This window comes from Mesoplodon bidens, assembly GCF_964165515.1.
Source record: "Mesoplodon bidens genome assembly, chromosome: 6".
NCBI classification, from domain to species: Eukaryota; Metazoa; Chordata; class Mammalia; order Artiodactyla; family Ziphiidae; genus Mesoplodon; species Mesoplodon bidens.
In genome coordinates, this window is record NC_138162.1 from 110,404,633 (window position 1) to 110,428,841 (window position 24,209).

At 44.5% G+C, this 24,209-nt stretch overlaps 1 protein-coding gene across 3 annotated transcripts in view; it reads left to right on the forward strand.

Annotated features, from left to right (window-relative positions):
- MSRA (methionine sulfoxide reductase A) overlaps positions 1-24,209 on the forward strand; it is a 389,488-nt gene that overhangs the window by 282,925 nt on the left and 82,354 nt on the right. For all 3 annotated transcript variants that reach the window (XM_081237519.1, XM_081237517.1, XM_081237518.1), the window contains one exon: positions 4,665-4,771. In XM_081237519.1, the coding sequence (XP_081093645.1) occupies positions 4,665-4,771 (107 nt within the window). The remainder of the gene's footprint in view (positions 1-4,664; positions 4,772-24,209) is intronic.

The following is a 24,209-nucleotide window of genomic DNA, read 5'->3' on the forward strand; positions in this document are numbered from 1 at the left end:
CTGGTCCCCTGTGTGTCCTGTCAAGACACCCATGTGGCCTCGTGCTCAACCGACCGGCTTCATTTCCTTCCAGGACAATTGGCAGGACCCAGGCTCATCTCCTCACAGCCCTCAGCATAGACCAAGCTTCTTCTTATTTCTGGGTCTTGGGCTGGGATGCTCCACTCCCCACCAGATGCACCACACACACACACTTTGTTCCATAGTCTTCAATTGTTTTGCTGTAACTTCTTGTGCATCAATCTTGAAAAGAGAAAGAGCTTCTGTGTCAGGTAGATCTAGGTTTAACTCATAAGATGGCATTCACTGTACTAGGATGGGGACCTAGTTGAAAAATGAGACCATCTTATTTCTGAATCCCAGTATCTAGTACCTTGCCTGATTCAGGGAAAGACAGATGAATGAGTGGAAGGAAGAAAAGGCAGGAAGTCAGAAAGAAGGGCTTTAAAAACTTCGTTTTTCAATAATTTTTAATTGTTTTTGTTTCTTTCTACCACCCGCTCTGCACGTCTTTCCTTCCCCCTTTTTAGTAACCCAGTGGGTATGAGCTTGAGAGATACAAGATAATGTTAACAGGCTTGATTTTTCTCAAACTTCAGATCAGAGACCAAGCGTGAAGACATTGCATTTGAAAGCACTTCATGGGTAGGAGCAGGGGAAGGAGAATTCACTCAAAGAATTCTTCCCCTTTCTTGGGTTTGTTTTCCATTGAAATGAAGAACTGGGATGGACATGAGCAGAGTTAAAATTTAACTAGGAAGGTAATTCTGTTAAAACAATGTAATAAACTGTTTAGTTAAAAACTGAATAGTACATTTCTACACCCGTAAAATGAATCTGACCCTCTCTTTGGATTATTTATCTGTGAGAGCCCTGCTGTGTGAGTATCTGAGATATTAATATAAACAATGCTTTTCTGGGGGAAAAGTGTCACTCCTAAAGTATCTTGTGTGATGTCATTCGTTATTTTTATTTCAAACTAGTTGTTCTCGACTATTCTAAGATTATGAAAAGTTGTAAAAATAAAAGTATTTAACCCCTACATAATTTTTTATAGTCAACAAAGCACTTTACAGGTTCCATCTCATTTGCTCCTCAAACAAACCTATCAGTTAGGCCCTTATAATCCTTATTCTACAGAAGAGGTTTGAAGCTCAGAAAGATTAGAAAATTTGCATAAGACATGTCAGTGGCAGAGTCAGACTTAAAAACAAGCTCTTGCGGCTCTGAGTCCTAGGCTTCTGACAAGAGATTTAGTAAACAGGTTTTCCTCACATGTGAATTACTGTTTTGTGTTCATTATATAAACCAATAGAGGTTGAAAGAAATGGTGAAAAGTTTATTGAGGCTAAACATCTATAAATGCAATGTATTAAAAATAATGAGAACAGAAAAGCCCTAGTTCTATAGGTTTCTCAATCTGTTGAGCATCAAATCGTATTTCCCAGTGAACCGTCTGCTTTCAAACTTGAAGCTTCTGTCCACTTCATAAGCCCCTTCGTTAGTGAACCGAAGGTACATGCATTGGAATTAACCAAATACACACACGTGTATGTGGATATAGATGTATGGTTTTGGTTTAAGGTATTATACCTTCTCCTCAGGATGAACTGTGATGGAAAAATGCAATCAAAATAACGTTATCCTTGAGTAGACCGGAGAGTTAATGCCTAGTCCAGTATCACTCAAGATTCAAAGAAATCCGAACACAGGCTTTCATGTTTTCTCTCCATCCCCTAGTGTATCTCTTTAACACTTTGTCTTCCTTCCTGGCCAGTCAGGAGTTTAGCCAGAGTGACCAGGAAGAGAGGGTATTGTTTCTGACATGAAGAACTTTTAGTTTTATTAGAACATCCAAGAAGGGATGTGATTAGAAGGTTGAAGCTGTAAATTCAAAATTGAGAGGCTTCTGCCCACAGATGTGACTATAACTGTGTGAAAAGCTCCCATCTTTCCAATGGACGGTTAGTTTGGGTTTGTACAATGGGAGAGGTGCAGTGCATCTGGGGTAGGGCTGTGGGTAATGCCCACGAAGTTACTCCTCTTTAAAGCTGTCCACAGTGTGTTGGCGACAGCCCAGACCTGCACAGGAAGACAGGGACAACAGTGGGAGGAGCCATGTCAGTATTACAGTGTTACAGTGAACAGGCGATCAAGTGAGAATGTAGAATCGAGGGATCGTGGCTTCAGGGAAGGGCCCATAAATCCCCATCCCCGATTACAGTAGTAGTATGAACTCTAATTGTATAAATAATGCGTGGATTATTTTTTATAGAAATTCATTGCCTTAGATACTTGCCCAGAATGACAGCCATGTGCATCTTTTCTGCCCAACCACACAATTTTGTGAAGTCTTCCAGATGTTTCTACCCCTTAGGTTGTCATGTCACTACAAGAGCAGCTCTAAAAAATCGATGTAAACTTAAGGGTTTCATTGTGTAATCCTTATACCAGATGATTTGTGAAAATATGATCCGTGAAAGAGCCCACTGTTAAACCATATCCTTGGAGTGATTCTTAATTATTCCCACTCTGTTTTCTAAAAAGCCAATTTTTTCTTTTTTTTTTTTTTTCTTTTTGTGGTATGCGGGCCTCTCACTGTTGTGGCCTCTCCCGTTGCGGAGCACAGGCTCCGGACGCGCAGGCCCAGCGGCCACGGCTCACAGGCCCAGCCGCTCCGCGGCATATGGGATCCTCCCAGACCGGGGCACGAACCCGTATCCCCTGCATCGGCAGGCGGACTCTCAACCACTGCGCCACCAGGGAGGCCCTAAAAAGCCAATTTTTATCTGTAAGCAACAATTTTCCATGATCCTATGATGATTCAGAGACCTCCAAGTAAACAGGCAGATATTATTGTCTTCAGTGTACAAGGCGTATGTAATCTTAGTAAAACTTATTGAAAAATATAAATAAATCATACCTGCAGCTGCAGGTTCTCTTTTACTCACATACTAATTTCTCTTTAAAAAAAAGAAAACTTAAATAGATTTAAACAACTACACATGGAGACAGTGTTTTTCGGCATCTTGTTCTGAATGGAGAGGTGTCTGACTTTACCGAAAATCAGCCATCCTGCAATATTTTTTCTTCGTGGAGAATGTTTCAGAAGGAACAATGATGCAACCATCTTGCCATTATACAAATGGATGTTAGGACAAAAGGATGGGAAGTAGTCACACGGGAAAAGCCTACTTGTAAGGGAAGGAGGGAAAATTGAAAACAAAGAACATTCTGGAATGTATATTTATCCAGTCTCTTACCCTCCACTAGAATGTGAACTCTGTGAAGGCAGGGTTTTCTTTCATTCATTGCTATATCCTCAGCATCTGAAAAAGTACTCAGCATGTATTAGGTGCTTAATAAATAATATTTATAATACATACTATGTACTGTAAATAATACTTATATATTGTACACCATAAGACTACTACTATAATACTTAAATGAATATATAACTTAGAGAGAAATGAAATAGATATACTAATTTGGTATTAATCAATGCTTATTGGAGGCATGGGCTGGTTTACTTTTATTATATAATATTAAATTAATATTTTGATGTCATTATTGGTATTGGCTCTTTAAGCCACTTAGTTCCTGGTCCCCATGTGACCTTTGTGCATTGAGGAGAGGAGGGGACTCTGAAGGTGGGAGAATGGCGTTTCTAGGAAGTCAGCTACACCGGGGGCTCGAAAATATGGAACTGTTTGTTTTGGAAAGTTGCATCTTTTACTGGAGGAGTTTGGGGGCACTTGTTAAAACTGAAACTGATGCTTGAATGATGCAGTAAACGTGTGAAGTTCATTTTATGACAACATGGGGATCTCTAGGGGATCTATGGCAGGCCTGTGGCTGTTTAACTTGGGGACTCTATCATTCAGTTAGAAATTGACCAGCATCTACACTTTAGCTGCTGTGACAGGGTGGAAAGTACGCTGGGCTGATTTTTTTTTTTTTGCGGTACGCGGGCCTCTCACTGTTGTGGCCTCTCCCATTGCGGAGCACAGGCTCTGGACGCGCAGGCTCAGCGGCCATGGCTCACGGGCCCAGCCGCTCCGCCCGGACCGGGGCACGAACCCGTGTCCCCTGCATCGGCAGGCAGACTCTCAACCACTGCGCCACCAGGGAAGCCCCTGGGCTGATTTTAAGTGCTAGATTTTTCTTTGATTAGGTGCGTGACCTTAGGCAAACTCTTTAAACCTGCTGAGCATCAGTCACTTTGTCATTTATTAGGCATCTCCCGTGTGCAAAGCACTAGGCCAGGCACTTCCACGTATATTATTCCATTTCCTTATCTGCCAGTGGAGGGATGGTAACACCTGCCACACAGAATGTCTCATTAGGATCCAAGGAAACAGCGTGTATCACAGTGCTTTGCAAGCGATACACGGTTATGACTTAAATATCGGCATAGAAAAATGCATATTTGTAGAGCATCTACTGTGATGCAAGGCCTGTGATAAATTTACCTTAAGTTCAAAGATACTTGTTACGATTAAAATAGGCACAGCAAAACAGGTACGTTGCATGCTTGTCTAAGGAGAGTGGTGTCAGGATGCAGTTAAAACAAGTACTTAGCAGGACACGAGTCATGGAGCATGTGTGGCACTGGCCTTGTTGCCCAGGCCACCCCAGTAATCCTCTGCTTTCTGCTTTCCCAGGCTTGCGCCAAGGCAACGACCACGGCTCTCAGTACCGCTCTGCCATCTACCCGACCTCTGCTGAGCACATGGAGGCATCCCTGAGGTCCAAAGACGACTACCAGAAGGTAGGGTCCCCTCTCCCTCCCGGACCCCACCTGTGGAGGTAGAGTCTGGTTCTTGGCCCCTGGCACTATGTTCTGTTTTCACATGTTCTGGAAATTTCTGTCAGCCTGTTGGAACTGAGCCTTTCTGCTCCATAGAAGAATAGGCCCTTAGGCCGTTACTCTTTAAAGTCAACTCCTCCAGGTGAATTTACAGCTTAGCATATAATCTGTCTCTCTCTCTGAGTCTCCCTCTTTTTTTTTCTCTGCCTGTCTTAATCTGCTCAGGCTGCCATAACAAAGTACTACAGACCGGGGCGGCGGGGCAGGGAGGCTTAAATGACAGAAATCTATTGTCTCACAGTTCAGGAGGCTGGGAGTTTAAAATCACGGTGTTGGCAGGGCTGGATCCTTTGGAGGCTGGGAGGGCGGGATCTGCTCCAGGCCTCTCTCCTGGGCTTGTAGACGGCCGTCTTCTCCCTGTGCCTTCACGTCATCTGCCCTCTATGTGTGCCTGTTTCTGTGTCCAAATATGACATATAATATGACAACCCCAGTCATATTAGTTTAGGGCCTTACCTAATGACCATGTTTAACTTGATTATCTCTGTTAAAGACCCTATCTCTGGGAGGGAGGGAGACGCAAGAGGGAGGAGATGTGGGGATATATGTATATGTATAGCTGATTCACTTTGTTATACAGTGGAAACTAACACACCATTGTAAAGCAATTATACTCCAATAAAGATGTTAAAAAAAAAAAAGACCCTATCTCCAGATAAGTTCACATTCTGAGTTCCTGGTAGTTGGAATTCCAGCATCTTCTTGGGGACACAGAATTCAACCCATAGTGCTCTCTCTCTTGCTTGTAACAGTAGATTGAATTATAATAAAAATACTTCTCAGAAATATAGACATTACATCATGAAATAATTATTTTTCACCATTAACTTGTATTATATTTTAAAAATCTCCTCTGATAGAGATTTAGTTCTTTTTTTTTTTTTTTTGCAGTACGCGGGCCTCTCACTGTTGTGGCCTCTCCCGTTGCGGAGCACAGGCTCTGGACGGGCAGGCTCAGTGGCCATGGCTCACGGGCCCAGCCGCTCTGCGGCATGTGGGATCCTCCCAAACCGTGGCACGAACCCGCGTCCCCTGCATCGGCAGGCGGACTCCCAACCGCTACACCATCAGGGAAGCCCGAGATTTAGTTCTTTTAAAAATAACTTGAGTTGCTTTAAATTTTAGAACTTTGTGATAATGTTTAAGTTTTAATTATCTTTATATTATATAGAATTGGATCCACATTTAACAGTAGAGCCAGGAGCTATGGTAATGCTGATCTATTTTAGCATTATGTAAAAAGTCTGCTACACAGCCATTCTCAGGAATGTGTGGGTTCTCCACCTATCCCTGTGGTGGCAGAGGTGGCAGTGAGGAGGGGGCAGGGACAAGAGTACATCTATTGAGAAAAAGGAGCAGGACATGCAACTCACGGTCAGTTCCACTCCGAAAAGCAGAGAGGGCTAACGGAGATGCTGATAGGACCCCATTTATTCCTTAGCACATCCCCTCCCTCCCTCCAAGGCTGTGAAGGCTGCTTGGATGATAATAGTAGGCAGCCTCGAGGATGGCCCTCAGTGGTTGCTGCCCACGTGGAATCCCCTATCCCTGAGTGTGGGCTGGATTTAGTGACTCCCTCCGAATGAATGACAGAAGCAACGGGATGTTACCTTTGAGATGAGTTCATTACGAGACTGTGGCTTCCATCCTGGGGGCCCTTTCTGTCTCACTGCCTCTTGGATCACTTGCCCTGGGGGAAGCCAGCTGCCGTGTTGTGGGGCATCCCTGTATAAAGGCACACATGGCAAAGGGACCAAGGCCTCCAAGAGCCACATGCGTGAGCTTGGAAGCCCCTCAACCCCAGTCCAGCCTTCAGTTGAGACTGCAGCCCCAGTTTGATAATTTGGCTGCAGCCTTACATTGGACCTCAAGCCAGAGGCACCCAGCTGCACCGTGCTGCAGAAGCTGCAAGAAAATAAACGTTTTGAACTCATTTGAGCCTGTTTACATTTCCATTCTAAAAAGCTTTGAAGTATAAATTATCCTTTCTCAGATCTCTTTTTATGATGACTTCTCTTTTTTTAATTTGTTTTTTAATCAAAAAAATGTTTCCATTATAGTTTATCACAAGATATTGAATACAGTTCCCTGTGCTGTATAATAGGACCTTGTTGTTTATCCATCCTATATATAATAGTTTGCCTCTGCTAGTCCCCACCTCCCAATCCATCCTTCCCCCACCCCCCATCTCCCTTGGCAACCACAAGCCTGTTCTCTATGTCTGTGAGTCTGTATCTATTTCATAGGTAAATTCATTTGTGTTATATTTGAGATTCCACATATAACTGATATCATATGGTATTTGTCTTTCTCTTTCTGACTTACTTTGCTTAGTATGATAATCTCTAGGTCCATCCATGTAGCTGCAAATGGCATTATTTCATTCTTTTCTTATGGCTGAGGAGTATTCCATTGTATATGTGTACCACATCTTCTTTATCCATTCCTCTGTCAATGGACATTTAGGTTGTTTCCAGGTCTTGGCTATTGTAAATAGCGCTGCTGTGAACATGGGGGTGCATCTATGTGATGACTTTTCTTCCTCTTTTTCTTTTAATTTTATTTATTTATTTTTATGCAGCAGGTTATTAGTTATCACTTTTATACATATTAGTGTATATATGTCAATCCCAATCTCCCAATTCATCCCACCACCACCCCTCCCCCATGATGACTTTTCTGATAATGGTAGGCTTACCTGGGCATGGCACTGCAGCTTGTGACCTCCAGCCTTGAATTGCCTCCACTGGTATGTCAGCTGCATACGTTTTTATCAGATGCCTGACACTTAGAAAGCCACGTATCATATTTACCTCAGGCAGACACATAAGGATGAGAGACCTCTGTCCCAGGACTCTAGGCCAGAAGTGATGGGAGCTTTGTCTAGGATGGTGGAAGTATGAATGGAATGAAGGGATGTTTAGGAAGGGGAACTAATAGAACTTGGGCCTGGATTGGAAGTGGAGACTAGATGAGGGGGAGGAGTCCAGGGTGACTTAGGTTTCTGGCTAGTGACGTTTTGCATGAAGGTCTGGAGGAGCAGAGGCAGATTTGTGGGGAGGGTGAGTTCAGTGTGGAAGGGTGGTGTTCAAGGTACCCCTGATACGTGCATCCACGTGGCTATTAGGAGGAGACGTGGGCTGTTCCCACCTGGCAGGGAGGGTTGTTGTGACTATTAACTGGGTTAATGCTTGTAAAGCACAGGGCGTAGCACATAGTAAGTGCTCAACAAACGGTAGCCCTTATTACTGTTGGGATTATCAACTTATATTTGGTAAATGAAGCCTTAGTTGCTGATACAATCACTTAGAAAAGTGATAAGTGATGAGAAGAGGAGGCTTAGGACCTGAGGAACACCAGCATTGGAGAGATGGGTAGGGAAGTGCCGACACCAGACAAGATGCTGTGGCAGGCAGGCTCCATAGAGAATTGGCCCCATGCAAAACCTGAAAAGTTAGTTCTATTTGATTTGATCTCTTGATATTTCATTATAAAGGCTGTGTTAGTAAGTACTACTAAAAGTTACATATGATTAATGCTATATATTGATTTCCTAATGTAATGATTTATAATCTCTTAAGGTACAAACAGTAATACTTAGAGATTCCGGAAGGATATTAATCTCCCTGCAGAATATCTCAAAATGAGTTGATATTCTGGTGTTCACAATGGAAATTTTAAGTTCACAAGGTCAGTGCCTTCCACGCGATGATGAAGAGGCTAACTTACACCTAATTTTCTGGTTTCTACCCCAATATAGTTTCTTATCCTGAGCTTCGAGTGGAACCCACATTGGTCTTAGATAACAGATACACATATAAAGTAAAATTTAGATATTAAATATTATTTGTTTTCATAATTTCTCCATTATTTTTGTAGATTTGGCGAATGTTAACCTTATATTCTAGACAGTTGTTCTAACCTAGTGCTTTTGGGGTGTTCTGTACTTAAGCATATGGGAATTAAATACATTCCTACGTATACATAGTTTTTGCTTGACTTTTAAAAGTAGGGTCTATTTTTAAAATAAAGATTGGGGCCTTCTTGTGCCCCCAGCATCCAGATACCCATTGCTGTTAACATAATCACATAGAACTGCTTTATCACCAACTCAGAGAACAAATACTGTCACGACTCTTTTATACATAAATAAAAACTGGCCCTGGATTCCACTGATAGGTGAGTAGAAAGTCCAGTATTTCCCTCCTGGCAAACTGACTAAAACCCATGGGGTCTTGACTCTAGACCAGAGCCTCCGTACAGCTCTCTACCCAATGGCGGTGGTCTCTCCTGCAGCGTCGGCAGGAGCCACTAGCCACATAGGAGTCTTGAGCACTTGAAATGTGGCTCCTGCAACTGAAGAACTGAACGTTTTATTTTCTTTTAACTAATTTAATTGTGTATTTACATAGCCACGTGAGGCCAGCGGCAGCCTGATTCGACAGCACAGCGGCATAAGGGGCGGGGCGGTGTGTGTGTTGCAGGGGGCGGGGCGTCAGTCTGGCTCCCGGGCTGGCAGACCCAGGGTTACAAGCCCTCTGCTCCCGGGCTGGCGCATCGCGAGAGCTCAGGAACTGCTCTCCTCTCCTTTCCTCTCGCGAGAGCTCAGGAACTGCTCTTTCCTCTTCTCTCCTCTCCTCTCCTCTCCTCTCTGGAGAGGCACAGCATGAGGGTCAAGTGCTCTTCCTCCAGCCACTGCTGGACAGAGCTGAGGACCGAGAGCCATGGCCCTGGGGACCCGTGGCTGAGCTCTGTCAAGTGCAGAGACCTCTTCCTTTCCTGACGCTGCCAGTGCCCAGGGGCCCCACCCGGAAGCTCCGGGTCAGGATTTATCCTTCTGTCCCACGTTGAGCAGTGAGAACTACTGTCCTTTTCCCCCTTTTCCTATCTGTGCCATGAGGGGTCAAGCCATTTTCCTTCTCAGGAACCAAAGAACAAGGTGTCTTATGGTGTCACCTTCCTTGTTGAGCACTGGTACACAGGTGGCCACTGTGATTTTTGTCTTAGTCTGGGTCCTGTAGAAAGGAGAGCCCGTGAAAAAGGCTTATATGTGAGGACTTTACTGGGTGCCACGGAGCAGGACTGAGGGGCAGGGGAGTGGAAGAGAAGACGAAGGAGAAGCAATGTAAGTTGGCCCCTGCTCTCGGTGATGGGGTGTCTGGTCCTTATGAAATGACGGGTCCTTCCGGGGGAAGAAGGGAAGGATCTGTCCGCTGGATGCCACCCGCCATGGGTTCACTCCGCACTTCTGGGCTGCACACCTGTGGGCTCAGGATACTGTGTCCCCGGGGCAGGAGGCAAGAGGCACATGGCATGGGTGTGAGGTGAGACACTGCATGAGGCTACGCAGAGTCCACGCAGAGCTGGCCACTGCAGCAGGGACTGCAGGAGAGAAAAGTGAGGCTAAGGGGATCTGAGCTGATGCACGAGAGGTGGCTGATAACGATGTACAAAGGGTCCTTCACCCACCCCTGCCCGGTCCACGCCAGCCAAGTGACTACGGTGTCTCCAGGATAATTTACTATGATTTAGTGACTTTCTGGCTCCTCTGTTAGAGCAGAGAATGAAAAACACGAGTCTAATTTTAGCAGGCATCCTGCTACAATCGTAGAATTACATAATATGCAGTTACGTATGTATATAGTTGATATATCTATATGTACATATAATAATGACGTTGATGATAATAGAACAATAGTACGGAGTACTTGCTACATGCTAATTACTGTTTTAAGTACTTTATACAAATGGAGCCATTTCTATATCTCTGACTATATGTATCAGTATACATACATAGATATAATGGATATGTTTAGATATAGGTATGAATATATCTCTCTGTAGCTTTATGTAAAATTATATGCATTCATGTATATCTTGTTTCTAGTTTTGAAGCTTGTGTCAGTTTCTAATTGTCCGTGCAATTGATATAATTGATAAATACACGCCAAAAGAAGAAAAAGAAATCAGCAGTTCTCAGTGCTGGTGAGAGGCAGTGTGATTAGCTTTTACACCATAAAGAAGTTGATCTGTGTTTTTACATTTGCCTTAAAGAGTAACGTGGTTTTTACTAGGTCGCTCACTAAGTAGGGAAAGAGTCTCAGATATCACAAGTTGCCTTCACAGGTGAGTGAAGGAGAGGAAGAGATTGGGAGGTGACACCTGGAATTGGCTTCCTGGGTTTTCTCTCCAGGATAACCTTGAACAGATTCCTGAAGCAACAGGGGTCTTTAATCTGGGAGAGTCATTCTTAACAGTACAGGATGAGGGTCCAGGACTCCGTAATCCACCTCATTACAAACATTCGGATTAAACCTCGGGGAGGTTCTGCAGATGGCTTTCCATCATTTTATATGTACTGTTTTCTCTGGTAAGAGTTGGCATTTCCGGCCCTGTCACCCGATCCTGGGGATTCATCTTATTTGAGCCCTGGCGGGACCCCTCTGTACTAACTATAACAATGACTGAAGTTACTGATTTAATAGTCTTCACTGGTTTGCCCCCAGTGACCCCCTAGTAAGTAACCAGCTTCTTCAGCAACTTCTTTATGCCACGTGAAGTTGAGAGTGACAGTATTACTTACCACAGAACAGCCATTTGAACATAAAATTAGCTGATTTTATCACAGGGACCAATTGTTGAGCTAATTAGATGTGCAGTACTGCTGATGAGCCAGAAACCCAAAGTGATTTTCCATCTAAGCTGTGGTTTTCTGCAGAGTTGGCTGGGCTGTAGATACCAGGCTCACCAACAACCCTAGGAAAGGAAGAAAGGCTGAAGAAATATGCTAATTTCCATTCAGATTAGAGGAGGCTAGAGAATCTTACAGAGGAGGATCAGAGTGAAACTTCAACTTCACGCTGGGTTCCTTGACCTTGAAAGGGTGGGATTCTGTTCACAGAATCTGACCGCTGCTTCACATCTTTGGTGAGCTGCAGCCTTTGCATAAAATGTGCAAAGTCTTCTTGCCTTTGGACAGAGACTTCGTAATCTTTTGTTAACAGCATTTTCATATTTTTTCCTCAGAGTTTCACGGTGGAATTCTTTGCTTATGGTATTAATTGGAGGAGACAATTGGATGTATTATTAATTGTTTTTGGATCATGAGATGTAGACAGTTTACCTCTCAAGTGAACCTATGATGACATTTTCTAATATTCTAAATTGAATAGTGGCCTGTGGCAGGGAGGGCGGTTGTTCACTTGTGATCTTTATGTCCTGAAAATTTGACTCTTCCTCATTTAGGAATTAAATCTTTTGATCACCAATAGATTATGTTACCTGAAATTTGATAGAGAATTAATAAATCTAAAGGTTGTTCTGGCCACATGGCCTACTTCCTTCCCAACTCCTCAAAGCTTCATGAACAGTAAGCACAAGCTTTCCTCTGGATAACCTCTTTGGGTGAATGTTAAATTACTCACCATGTGTCAAATATAAAACAGTGCCCTAACATCTGTCTCTGTCTCTCAGCATCCCACCTATCCATCCATCCATCCATCCATCCATCCATCCATATCTTCAGCATAGCTGTAGTCTCCATTTGCCATATTTTATCTTAAATTTCAATTATCTTGCAATCTGTCACTGTACTCTATACAGTGTCATTTTTTTTTAAAAAAAGTACCCATGGGCTTCCCTGGTGACGCAGTGGTTGAGAGTCCGCCTGCCGATTCAGGGGACACGGGTTCGTGCCCCGGTCCAGGAAGATCCCACATGCCACGGAGCGGCTGGGCCCATGAGCCATGGCCACTGAGCCTGCGCGTCCGGAGCCTGTGCTCCGCAACGGGAGAGGCCACAACAGTGAGAGGCCTGCATACTGCAAAAAAAAAAAAAAAAAGCACCCAAGTGAAAGATAAAAGACAATATGCAATGATTGGATTACAGCAAGTATTTTTTAGAATTGCTTCAGCTTTGATTATTTACTTTGATTAGTGGCTGCCGACATTCCATGGCATTCGCCATATCCTTTCAGTCTCTGTCTAGGTGGCCACGTTGCCTCCTTCCCTTCTGTGTGTCTAATCTCCCTCTGCCTCTCTCTTACAAGGACCCATGTGATTACATTTAGGGCCCACTGGATAATCCAAGATAATCTCCCCATCTCAAGACCCTTAATTTAATCACAGCCACATAAAGTAACGTTCACATGTTCCAGGGATTAGGGCACCAGGGGGCACCATTATTCAGCCTACTACAGTCTGCGGATCTGGTTTCCATCCTACCACTCTCACATGTCCAGCCTCAAATGGGGGCTGAAATGGGGAGCTCTTCTTTGGCTGCTCACCCAGTGGGTGCCCATCTGGCTTCCTCTGGACTCCAGGGCCATCCACAGAACACGCTCAGTATCCCAGAGAGGACAGGGCTTGCTCTCCTCTCTCTTGGGGTCTGTATCTAGTTTTGAAGGGAGGTACAAATTTTCATAAGCTTATCCCCCTTTCGAACATCTCTACCTTCAAAAAAGATCCACCTTCATCCCCATCCTGCTTACCAAAATAAAGTAGCATACTAAAAATAACAATAGGAAAAAACCCCTAAGAGCTAGATTTGGGGGAGAAAAGTATGCGTGTGAGTGAGTAATCAAAATCATGTTTGAATGGCTGGGGAGGGTGTTCTGGTACTCTCCTAGTGACTTACTACCCGTGGATCCCTGACTTCCACTTCCGGTCTTCATTTTTAAATTACCTGAGTGTGGATAGCAAAATTTCCTCATAGGCTTGTTATAAGAATTAAATAATATTTTCTGTATATGTAAAATACCTCTTGTTATGGACTGAAAAAATATATATATACACCTACTATAGCTAGCCTGTAGTAGCCACCCAATCAATATGCATTCATCGAAGCTGAGCCCCTTCAGTCTTCCAATCAAGAAAGTAGTTCTAATTATGCCAACTCAATTGAGAGGAATTAAATATAATTAATAAATATCCAGTTATGCTATAATCATCATAATATACCTGGACCTGATAATTCCCTGCCAGGAGGTTTGTGTTTCCTTGTAAGCATCTGCAGGCTGAAAATTTGAAAATTGGTCCTTCCTTCCTTACCTTCCCCCCATCTTCCTCAGTAAATTAATACATTAATTACCTTATCAAATATTAATTGTGTACTGATGAGTTGCCAGACTCTCATTATAGTTGTTTCAAACACAGCTATCTGAAGAAGGATCTCATGAAGTTTCTTGCAGTACGCTGTGCTACACATGGTCACAAAAGCCCATGTGTCACAAATGCTCTTTCCTGTAGACCATTTGCTGGGAACTCTCCTGACATTAAGTGGGCTGTTTGGGGGCTCCTGGTCATCCTTGTTTCCCCCAAGACCTGGTTCTGTGCTTGGCACCTAGCAGATTGTCAGCAAATATTTGTTGACCCGAACGAAAAAGTTGTAGCAGAGTAAAGAAACCCACTGTTACCCCCTGTTACAGACTGAATATTTGTGTCCTCCCAAAATTCGTATGTTGAAGCCCTACCTCTCAGTGTGATGACATTAGGAGCTGGGGCCTTTGGGAGGTGTTTAGGGTTAGATGAGGTCATGAGGGTGGAGCCCCCCATGGTGGGATTAGTGTCCTTGTAAGAAGAGACACCAGAACCCACTCCCTCCCTCTCTCTCTCTCTCTCTCTCTCTCTCTCTCTCTCTCTCTCTCTCTCTTCTCCCCCGCTCCCCCCACGAGCACACAGAGAAGAGATCACATGAGCACACAGTGAGATGGTGGCCGTCTTTAAGTCATGGAAAGAGTCCTCACAATGAAACCTACCCGGCTGGCACCTCCCTGCCTCCAGAACTGTGAGAAATAATTGTCTTTTGTTTAAAGCCACCCAGCCTGCGGTACTTTGCTATGGCAGCCCGGGCTGACTAAGATACCAGGGAGGGGTGGGGAGAACCATAGCCGTGTGTGAGAGCACCTGGGGCCCTGCTCTGCCCTTACTGACCCTGACCTCGCACAAGTCTTTACAGCTCTACTTTCCTGTGTATAAAGTGGGGAACATAAGAACAACAAACATTTTTATAAATGTTAACAGTTTCCAGTGCTTTGTCCTGTATCATATGAGTGGGAAGCCTCACCCCACACAGGGAAGTAGTTCAGGGTCTGTCCTCCGACCTGCCTTAGGAAGAAACCGGAGCTCAGATGGAATTCATTCATGTTTCCAAGATGACCCAGGTAATATATTTAGACAGAGTTATCTGACTCTGAATTCCATATGCTTTCCTCACACACTGGCCTGGGTAATCTGTCAAGCATTTTATGAATATCACGGTTTAATGGGGTGACTCCAGAGACAAGGCTGTTGGCAAGGACTTCATCCTGCTTTTCCAGGGGCCCTCAAATCTCAAACCATTGTGGAAATATAGGATCTGAGAACCTTCCTTTCGGTCATGAATAGAGAAAATGGCAGGATTATTCCTGTTTCTTTGTTTACAGGGAAATGGGTAGGTTGCATTCTACAAATATCCCTTCTCAATCTATTGTCTTCTCTGTGCTCCGATGTGAAAACCAACGACAGCACTAAAGGACTCTCACCAACACCAGAAATCATTTATTTGCATCAAAGCACCCTGAGTAGACATGGCTAAATGTCAGTTGATATTTTACGGTTTGGGGATTAACCAGCTCTTCTTCTTCTTCTTCTTCTTTTAAAAATTTGTGCTGTTGTTTAAAGCATGGAATTATGATTTTTAAATGTCCGTGGAAAAGCCCTGAATAATTCATTCACCTACTTTAGTCAAAGAGAAAAATCCCCCTTTGTCTGCCCAGCAGTAAGGCTGAAATTCCTCTTACACCCCTCTTGTAGCTTTGTGGTTGTCATTACAGGTATTATTATGAACTCTAAATAAGAACTTGTGAAATAAATGTTTTTATAATGCCCCTTTCTGGGAGGCAGGCATCTATATTTCTATGTATGCAGCCATACAGACAGATAAATCTTTTAGTTGCATCTGGGTGATTATTTTCATTTCCACTTATTACTGTGTGCTAGACTCCCCTTGTATGAGTACAGATTGCCCTTTCTTGCACTGTATTTAGAAATATCTGCATTACCCCTGGGTATTTGTTCATTAATAGGGGGTGGGGAGAGAAAAAGCTTGTAATAATGGGCTTTACATATTATTAAACTGTGTGCATTAACATTTGGGTCCGAATGAAAAAATCTGGTTTGTGTTACTGCCCTCTGGTGGCTGTAGTGTGTTGCTGCAGTGGCAGGGAAGTGTGTCCCTGGGGTGGAGTTCTGCCTTCGGTGGCAGCGTCCAGGAGCGATGCAGACTAGGGCATTGCTGAGCCATCCGTCTTTGATTCACAGTCACTGCTTTTCATCCAAGTGCACTGCAAGCACGCTAGGATTCCACTTACTGGCCAGAATAATGATACAGGAAGGCATTCTTGTGAGGGCCAAGGAGACATTTTCATTTTAGGGGAGGTATACACACAAAATAACCCTGACCCACGTAGGGTGACATTTGAGTGAGTTCAGATTCTCCATGGGCCGCACTCCTCATCTTTGAAGGCCAGCATGGGAAAATGCAGTGGTTCCCTATGTGTGACATATGTACCACTTGCGGTACCCGAGGTGACTTCAGGGTGTATCCAGATGAGCATTTTCAATGTTAATAGTTATGTGTGAATACCTTAATATGTTTTAGGAACAATGCAGTGAGTGTTTGAAGCCCACGATTTCCTGGGCGTTTTTGCTTAGGTGATGCCCAGGAGACGGGGCCCACACACAGCTGCTTTCTTTGCAGTGATAACAGCACTGGGTTGATGAGCCGTTGGCTGGTGGGGCAGAACCCCCGTGGAGGTGGGGGGACGACTGGGGGCAGCAGCAGCTCAGCCACCTCTCTAAGCCTGGGGTTCCTGATTTGTTAAATAGGATCATAATGTCTCCTTCTTAGGGTGCTGTAGCATTGTAAGGTATGGTGTACGTGTCAGGCATCTGTCACAGAGCAGGCGCCCTCACCTCCTCACACTAGGGACACCTCTCTGAGCCTTCCTCCCTGTTCACATCCTGCTTTGCTTGCCACACTCATCCCACCCTTCATCGGCCCCTTGTAAGAGTTTCCGTGTGCTTCTCCATCTAGATTGTAGGTGGGGCCTGCCCTGTGGAGTGAGCCCATGTGGTTCTGTGCACAAAGCAGGCTCTCTCCACGTGCTTGTGGCAGGAATTAAGTGCAAAATCATTCTAAGCAACGTTTCCCGTCCTCTGATACATTCAGTACATTTCATCTATCGGATGAGGACAGGGCCTATACGTGGTCCCTCCTGTCTCCCTGATTCATGTGGTCTGATAACCGGGACCGGATTAGGTCCCTGCCCATTGGCTGCAAACGGGGAGAAAAGGTCTGCAGTGTCTAGTGCCTGCCAGCGCTAATATCGCTCTTATCTTACCAACTGATATATATAGGTTTATGGTCTGCGCCTGCGTGCACATGGTCTACTTGTTAATTTCAGCGGCAGGTAAATGGAAGGCAGTGGGAACATTTTAAATACAGTATTTCAGCTAGGATAGGATCTATCCTGGAGACAACACAAGAGCCTTTGTTGCTCAAGCAGGTAGACTTATAAGGCTTGCCCTGGTTTAGTCTATATAAAATGGCCTTAGGAGTGGTCCAATCAGAGAAATAACCAGGGCCGGGGGTGGGGGGGGGAGTAGGAGCCCTTACAGTTCAGGGGCAACCGGAGTGAAACAGGGTTTGTTGTCTGCCTGTGAAATTCCCGTGGATTTTGTCTCAGCTCCGTGTGGTTCTAAGTTTCTCCAGTTGCCCTCCACAGAGCTTCCCAGCCTGTTCCTAAATGACTGCAGAACGCCCGCCTGCATGTCTGCAATGGAGGCGATGTTCATTTAAGGCTTCGAGAAATCAGAGCTTTCACGATTGCCGTGAAAGCCAGAGAGCCACAAGCACCTCAGTAGCGGAGATGAAAGGACATGTGTGTGCATGTGTGTTTGCAACTTAAAGGACAGGGAGAAAAAGAGATGTTACCGCTTTGCACTTCCTTCAAAATATGCCTGACTCCCTCTGGTGGGACCATTTAACTCCAAATGCGTCCCCCCCATCCCCCTCGGCCCCTGCCACACGCTCCCCGCTCCCACGACATTCATCTTGGCTTCTGTGACATCTGTTCTGGGCACTGCGGAGCCGTCTTCTCGTTGCCATGGCAGCCGGTGGAGAGAGCCCGCCCATTGGCTGCTAGCGGAGAGGAGAAAAAAAGGCCCGCAGTGTCAGGGGTCGTGTGCCTAGTGCCAGCCTGCCACTGTTTTCACTCAGCTGCTGGCTTGGCCACATTAACAGAGCACGGGGCGGCGGGCAGAGGCCCGCAGGGACCGCCCGCCACAGCTGTGGACATTGCCGGGGGAATGGGCCCCCCCCCCCGCCGAGGTCAATGTCATTAGTTTCTCCCTCAAGTGTGAAGTGTGTGCAGGACAAAAGCAGCGCCCGTCAGGAAGAGTGGGCTGCCTTTTCCTTCCCCTTGAACCGCTCTGAGCTCTCTTTTCTTTTGTAGTGTTTGGATTGAAATCCGTAGGATGACCCTTTCTACTCCCAGCCGTCCCCATAGTGAGAGGACCTGGGCCCAAGTTAAGCCGTCAAAATAAAAGCCTCTATCAGATTCCATTTACCTTGACCATTACCCTGTCACTCTAAAACGAAAAGAGGACAGCATTCCATTTCAAAATCGGCACCCGAGCCTGATTGTTTTTAACATCATTTTCCTCTTGGAGCCACCTCTGAATTTCACGACGTGATTGGAATCAGAGCTGCGGGTTATCATAGTTCTGGCCTCAGAGCTGTAGGTCACTCACCTCCTTACCTCATGGCCGAGTGAATCTATGCCTCCGGTGCCTGATCGCACACCTGGCCAGTCGGACAGGTAGAGAGAGGTACAGCCATGAAAGCCTCGCTGGCGGAACCCCAGCTGCCTATCTTGGGCTCCCTCCTCTGGGTGGGTTTTAGGTCCCCACCGATGAGTGGTGGGGTGTCCTGTGCATCAGCTACACCCGGGGCCTTCAGTGTTCAGGGTCCGGCACCAGTTGGGATTTGGCTGTGGATGGTGACCTTGCCCCCTGGGCCACCACTGACAGCTCCAGTCAGCATAGTTGAGGCTGGAGAAGGAACTTCCACGAATATTCTCTCATCTGCTCTGCCCATGTGTGGTCCCTGCTTCACAGGAGACTGGAGCTGGTGGTTTCCAAGGTCACACCACTTGTGACTGAGTGAGCCCGGAATGCACACTTCAGTTCTTTACTTCCAAGCTCTGTGCTTGCTTTCTGCATCTGTCACACGGCCACAGTGGGTCCCTGGATGTTTAATGCCCCTACAGATTTATATATGGGGAAGGTAGCCTATGATGAAGGCCATTCCTCCCATCTCTACTCATGCTTTGTCATGCCTGTTTTATACTTGATAAGAATGTGACATTGGTATTTAATTTGTCGAGATCAGGGGCCAATGGCTTGAGGAATTTTTTTTGTTCCTTGTGGCAGCTGCTCGTGGTTATAACCTGACTGAAAGCACTGTATACGTGTACTTTAACTGAGCACAATGCTCCCGGCTGATGACAAGGAGGGGATTTGTGCCAGAACCAGTGGGACAAAGTTTAAAACTATCGTCCCCTCTGCTTCCCTCTCTCACACTTATTTTGGTCCCTTATTTATTTTGGGATGGTTTGGGCTTTATCAGAATAAGAATTGTAGGGCACTTCCCTGACAGTCCAGTGGTTAGGACTACAAGCTTCCACTGCAGGGGCCATGGGTTCAATCCCTGGTTGGGGAACTAAGATCCCGCAAGCTGCACAGCATGGCCAAAAAAAAAAACCACAGAAATGTACCACAAAATCATGATGGAGAAGGTCTGTGTTATTAACGTCTGCCTCTCTGCCATCTTTGCTCATCCCTTTTGGCCTGAATCTAGAAGTTTGAGGATTTACTCATAAATCTTTGAAAGAACTATGGAACAGAAAAAAAAAAAGGCATGTCACTTCCCTTTTTTTTAATATGATTATAAGAGAGCTATTGCTTCTGCAACTTGGTGTAACCGGGACTGACACAGTCGCCAGTGGTTCACATACTAGTCTTTCTATCCATGTGCTGATCAGAGCCAGGAAAGTGAACCAACGCTGGATCAGGTTGGAAACGAGGCTGAGAGTCCCCCCGAGCTTACTCTCAAATCCAGTGTCCTAGGTCACCTAGAGGCTATTAAACCTACCAGCAAACTGAGTTCTTTCCTTTCCTCTCTCTTAGACTGGGTACAGCACCCACTTAGGGAAAATTAAGCAAAATTGAGAGCCTTTGCATTTCTAGAAATAGGACCTTAACAAGCATTCAAAAGAATGTGCTTTCGTGGCAAGAATGCTAGAATATTGCACATTGCAACTCAAATGATGCTTTTAGCAAAACTTGAGTGAAGTTACTTTGAGTAATATTTTGCCCCCAAAGATAGGATCAAGTGTATGGAGTAACAATAGAAGGGGGTAGATTTTGACTTACAAAACCTACAAGCAACTGTTCCTCCAATTACACTTTCCACTTACCCCCAGCTTTCACTGCTAATCCTCCAAGGACCATCCTTGATCAGTATTTATGAGGCCATAAGAAAAAATGTAGTGAGAAACAGGTTTAACAGTGAGTTTTCCAGAGAGAAAGTTAAGTAAAAGCCAGAGAGGTTCCTGGTGTCCCATTGAAATACCTGGAAAAGAAATCAGTCTAAACTCCCTGAATTGGGAAGAAATCTCCATGGCCTGTGATCACAATTTACTAGAGACACACAGGAATAAGACCGCTAGACATCATTACCCCTGCTGCCCACTCTACATCAGAAAAATGGCCAGGCTTCCTTTTTTCCCCATTTTCTTTTCTGTAATTTTAGACTCATCTATCTGGAGAAATCTCTCTAAGATATTTAGTTCAACATTATTTAGCCACAGGATGTGGCTTAATGGTTGTATAAAATGATCCTTAATTTGCTCACTGATTCTCAGAATGTATAACATAACGATGGTGAGAAACTATAGACTGGGGTTAGAGCTTGATGTTTTCTCAAGAGATTTATCAGGCATCCACTCTATACCAGGAGACTAAAATGACTGCATTTGTTTTTAATCTAAACACTAAACTCTTGACATCTTACGTTCTTTGCATGTTGTATAGAACGAACATCAGTTTCTTACTGGGCAATAAACTCAATGTACAAAATCCTCCAAATGTGGCTCTAATGTTTGTTTTATTTAAGCATTCTCATTTCCTTAAGGAAAGCACCAGACCCCTTGTGCCACAAGGCTTCATTAACAAGTTTAGAAACATATTTACCAAGACAAACACTTTATTACGAGTTAGCAAAGATTCAGTAGGAAAGAAAAATAATTGCGGGAGGAAAAAGAACCTGGTTTCAGGGATATCACTGTGCCAAAGACAGCTGAATGAAACTCTAATTTATTATTTTTTGTACATAATTCGCCCAAAGGGTGTTGTTTGATGTCAGGAATCCACAGAGATTAACACTCCAGCACTTGTGATAGGAAAATGGTATTCAGCAAAGTGCCCTTCTTTCTGCTAAATCAGTTTGTAAAGTGGTCCTAAAAAATGCACACATTCTTTGTTATGACAGCATTGGCTTTGTGTTTCTTTCGGGTTTTTTTTTTCCATTTTTGGGGCACTCTTTATATTAACCCATTTATTTAATCTTCTTAATAATTCTATAAGGAGAGTACTGTTAGTATCTCCATTTCGAAGGTATGGAAAATGAGGCACAGACAGGTTAAGCAACCTTCCCAAGGTCAGACAGCTAACAGGTAACAGTGCCACCCAACCTGGCTTAAAAGTCTATATGGCTTTGTGTTTCTGATGCAAGACTAATAGGACGTAAAAGTAGAGGTAAATTAGGAGCCTAGGAAATCAGGGGCTGGGCTCTGATGAAAGGTAAATGAACGGTAGGGATATTCAAAGAGCAGCGGAAGAAAAAGTGTCCTTAGGTAGGAGGTAAAGGCCAGTAGGATGTGTTGAGGGATCAGGTGGGACTAAGAAAGAAAATCCAGGCCATTGTGTGCACACTGTGGAAAAGGAACCTAGGAACATAGACCTGGATAGAGAAATAGAGCAGAAAGTGAAAGGTGGGCCAGAATCAGTGTTTTCCAGTAGAAAGAAAAATGACGTATTTTAGGATTGAGAGAACACTGGAAAGATCACACAGACCAAAAAATGTCTATCTGAGCAGACTCCTCAGTGCCCAGCCCTGTCATGAGGTTGTTGAACTAGATTTTGGTGACTGAAAAGAATTTGTGTCCCAATCCTATTTACTGTGGAAAAACTGTGAACCATCACATTGGGAATTATTAAACCTACTTTACAGAGTTGTGAGGATTATATACGATCACATTTCAATTCAATTCCCAAGTATTTACCAAGTACCTGCATGTTGCAGGGGAAGGACGTGATGGAAATCCATAAAAATCAAACTCTAAAAGCATGTATGTGAGAAGAATACATGTGTGTGTATAACTGAATCACTTTGCTGTACAGCTGAAACACTGTGAATCAACTGTACTTCAATTACAAAATAAATAAATAAAATCTAAAAGCACATCTGCCTGACAGCTCAGAGCTTGGAAGAGCATTCTGCATCAGCTTGGCTGCATTTATTGGCTGAGTCTCCAGTTAGCTTCAGGTAGAGAGCAAGGCTCATGATGTAATAAAAATACTATTTTTTCCAGGAAGAAAAAGACAGAGAAGAAAGCCAGCTAGTAGTGCTGGTGTGGAAAAGGCTTTCAAATGTGAAATTACTTATCCAACTAATGATATAGCTGTTTAAAAGCCAAACTAGAAGTTGACTGTTTGTAGAGCTCTATGAATTCTGCAGTCCCACCCAGACCTACTGAATTAGAATCTTCAGGGGTGGAGCCAAGATTTGTGAAGTTTTTCAAACCCCCCAAGTGATCTTGATGTGCAGCTAGGTTTGGGAAGCTCAGTGTAGTGGATGAGTCCTTAGTCCTGGGCGTCCTTAGTCCTTAGTTCTCTGACTTTGGACTTAGTCTTGGGTGTTTGAGCCTGGAGGACTCACTAAACCAGTCAGCTTCAATTTCCTAATCTACAAAATGGATCTAACCATGTGTACCTGGGAAGTTTTATCGTATAGAATAAATGAGCTGTCATGTACCAAGCCCCTGGTCTGCAGGAGGGCTTGATCAGTTGTAATTGTCTTCTCTCCTCTGGGGGCATCCCGGCACCTTGTCCTCAGTGTATACTGAAATCTTGAGTTACGTCAGCAATTGGCATTAGAGGCAAACGATGTGCTCAAGAGATTCGACCCTGAACACTCACGTGTTGATGAGGAAGGGCTGGGCCAAGACAGTCGCTGACTGGGGTATGTTGATAACTCATTTTCCACCATTGCATTTCCCCCCCGATGTAAGCTACTCACTCCCCACCGCCCCGGGTGCCCTCCATCCCACGAGGTGCCCCTCACACAGCTTTCTGTCCCACTCTCCTCCTGTGCCGTGTGAGCTGGCTGGATCTGCTCAGCTCAAGGAATTAAAAATGGCTTGTTAGTAACCAGCTGCACCAGAGCAAACAGCTCTTTTTGTTCTTGAGTTCTGTCCTCTAGTGTTTGAGATTTTAGGCGATTTCGTTTCCACTGTTCTTGCAGGCATGACCTTGAGCCGCGATTCTCAGACTTTTTGGCCTCAGGACCTCTTTAAACTCTTAAAAATTATTGAAGGCCCCCATGAACTTCTGTTTTGAGGGTTGTGTCTATTGATATCTACCATATGAGAAATGAACACTAAGGTTTTGAAAACACAAGCATACATTCCATTAGCCATCAGCATAATGATGTCATCACGCTTCATGTAGCTTCTGGAAAATTCCGCCTCCACTTGTGAGAGAATGGGAGTGAAAGAAGGAAATATATCTTAGTGTTATCATGAAATACTATTTGGCCTTGTGGACCCTGGAAAAAATCTTGGGGTCGGGAGGTGCTCAGGGGTCCCTTGGCCACCCTAAACTGTTGATGGTGAGTCCTCAGGGTACATCGTGTATCAGAGAAGCACAGAAATGAAAGCAGAGGACACTGAACCACTCACCGATACAGCTGGGAAGGTGGCTTCAGGAAGGCCTCAGAGCCCCGTTGCCAAACTGAGCTTATGACATAGAGCTTCAACCATTGGGCTTGCCCTGTGTCTCAGGTGAGTGGCTTAGGGCACAGGCTCCAGTGAAAGGTGGCTGGGTTCCAGTCCCAGCTCTGTTCCTTGTGACCTTGGGCAAATTTCTTAGCTTCTGTGGCCTCAACGTCCTCACGTGTAAAATGTGGATCATAAAAATACTTACCTCATAGGCTTGCTGGGAAAATTAAACAAGATAAT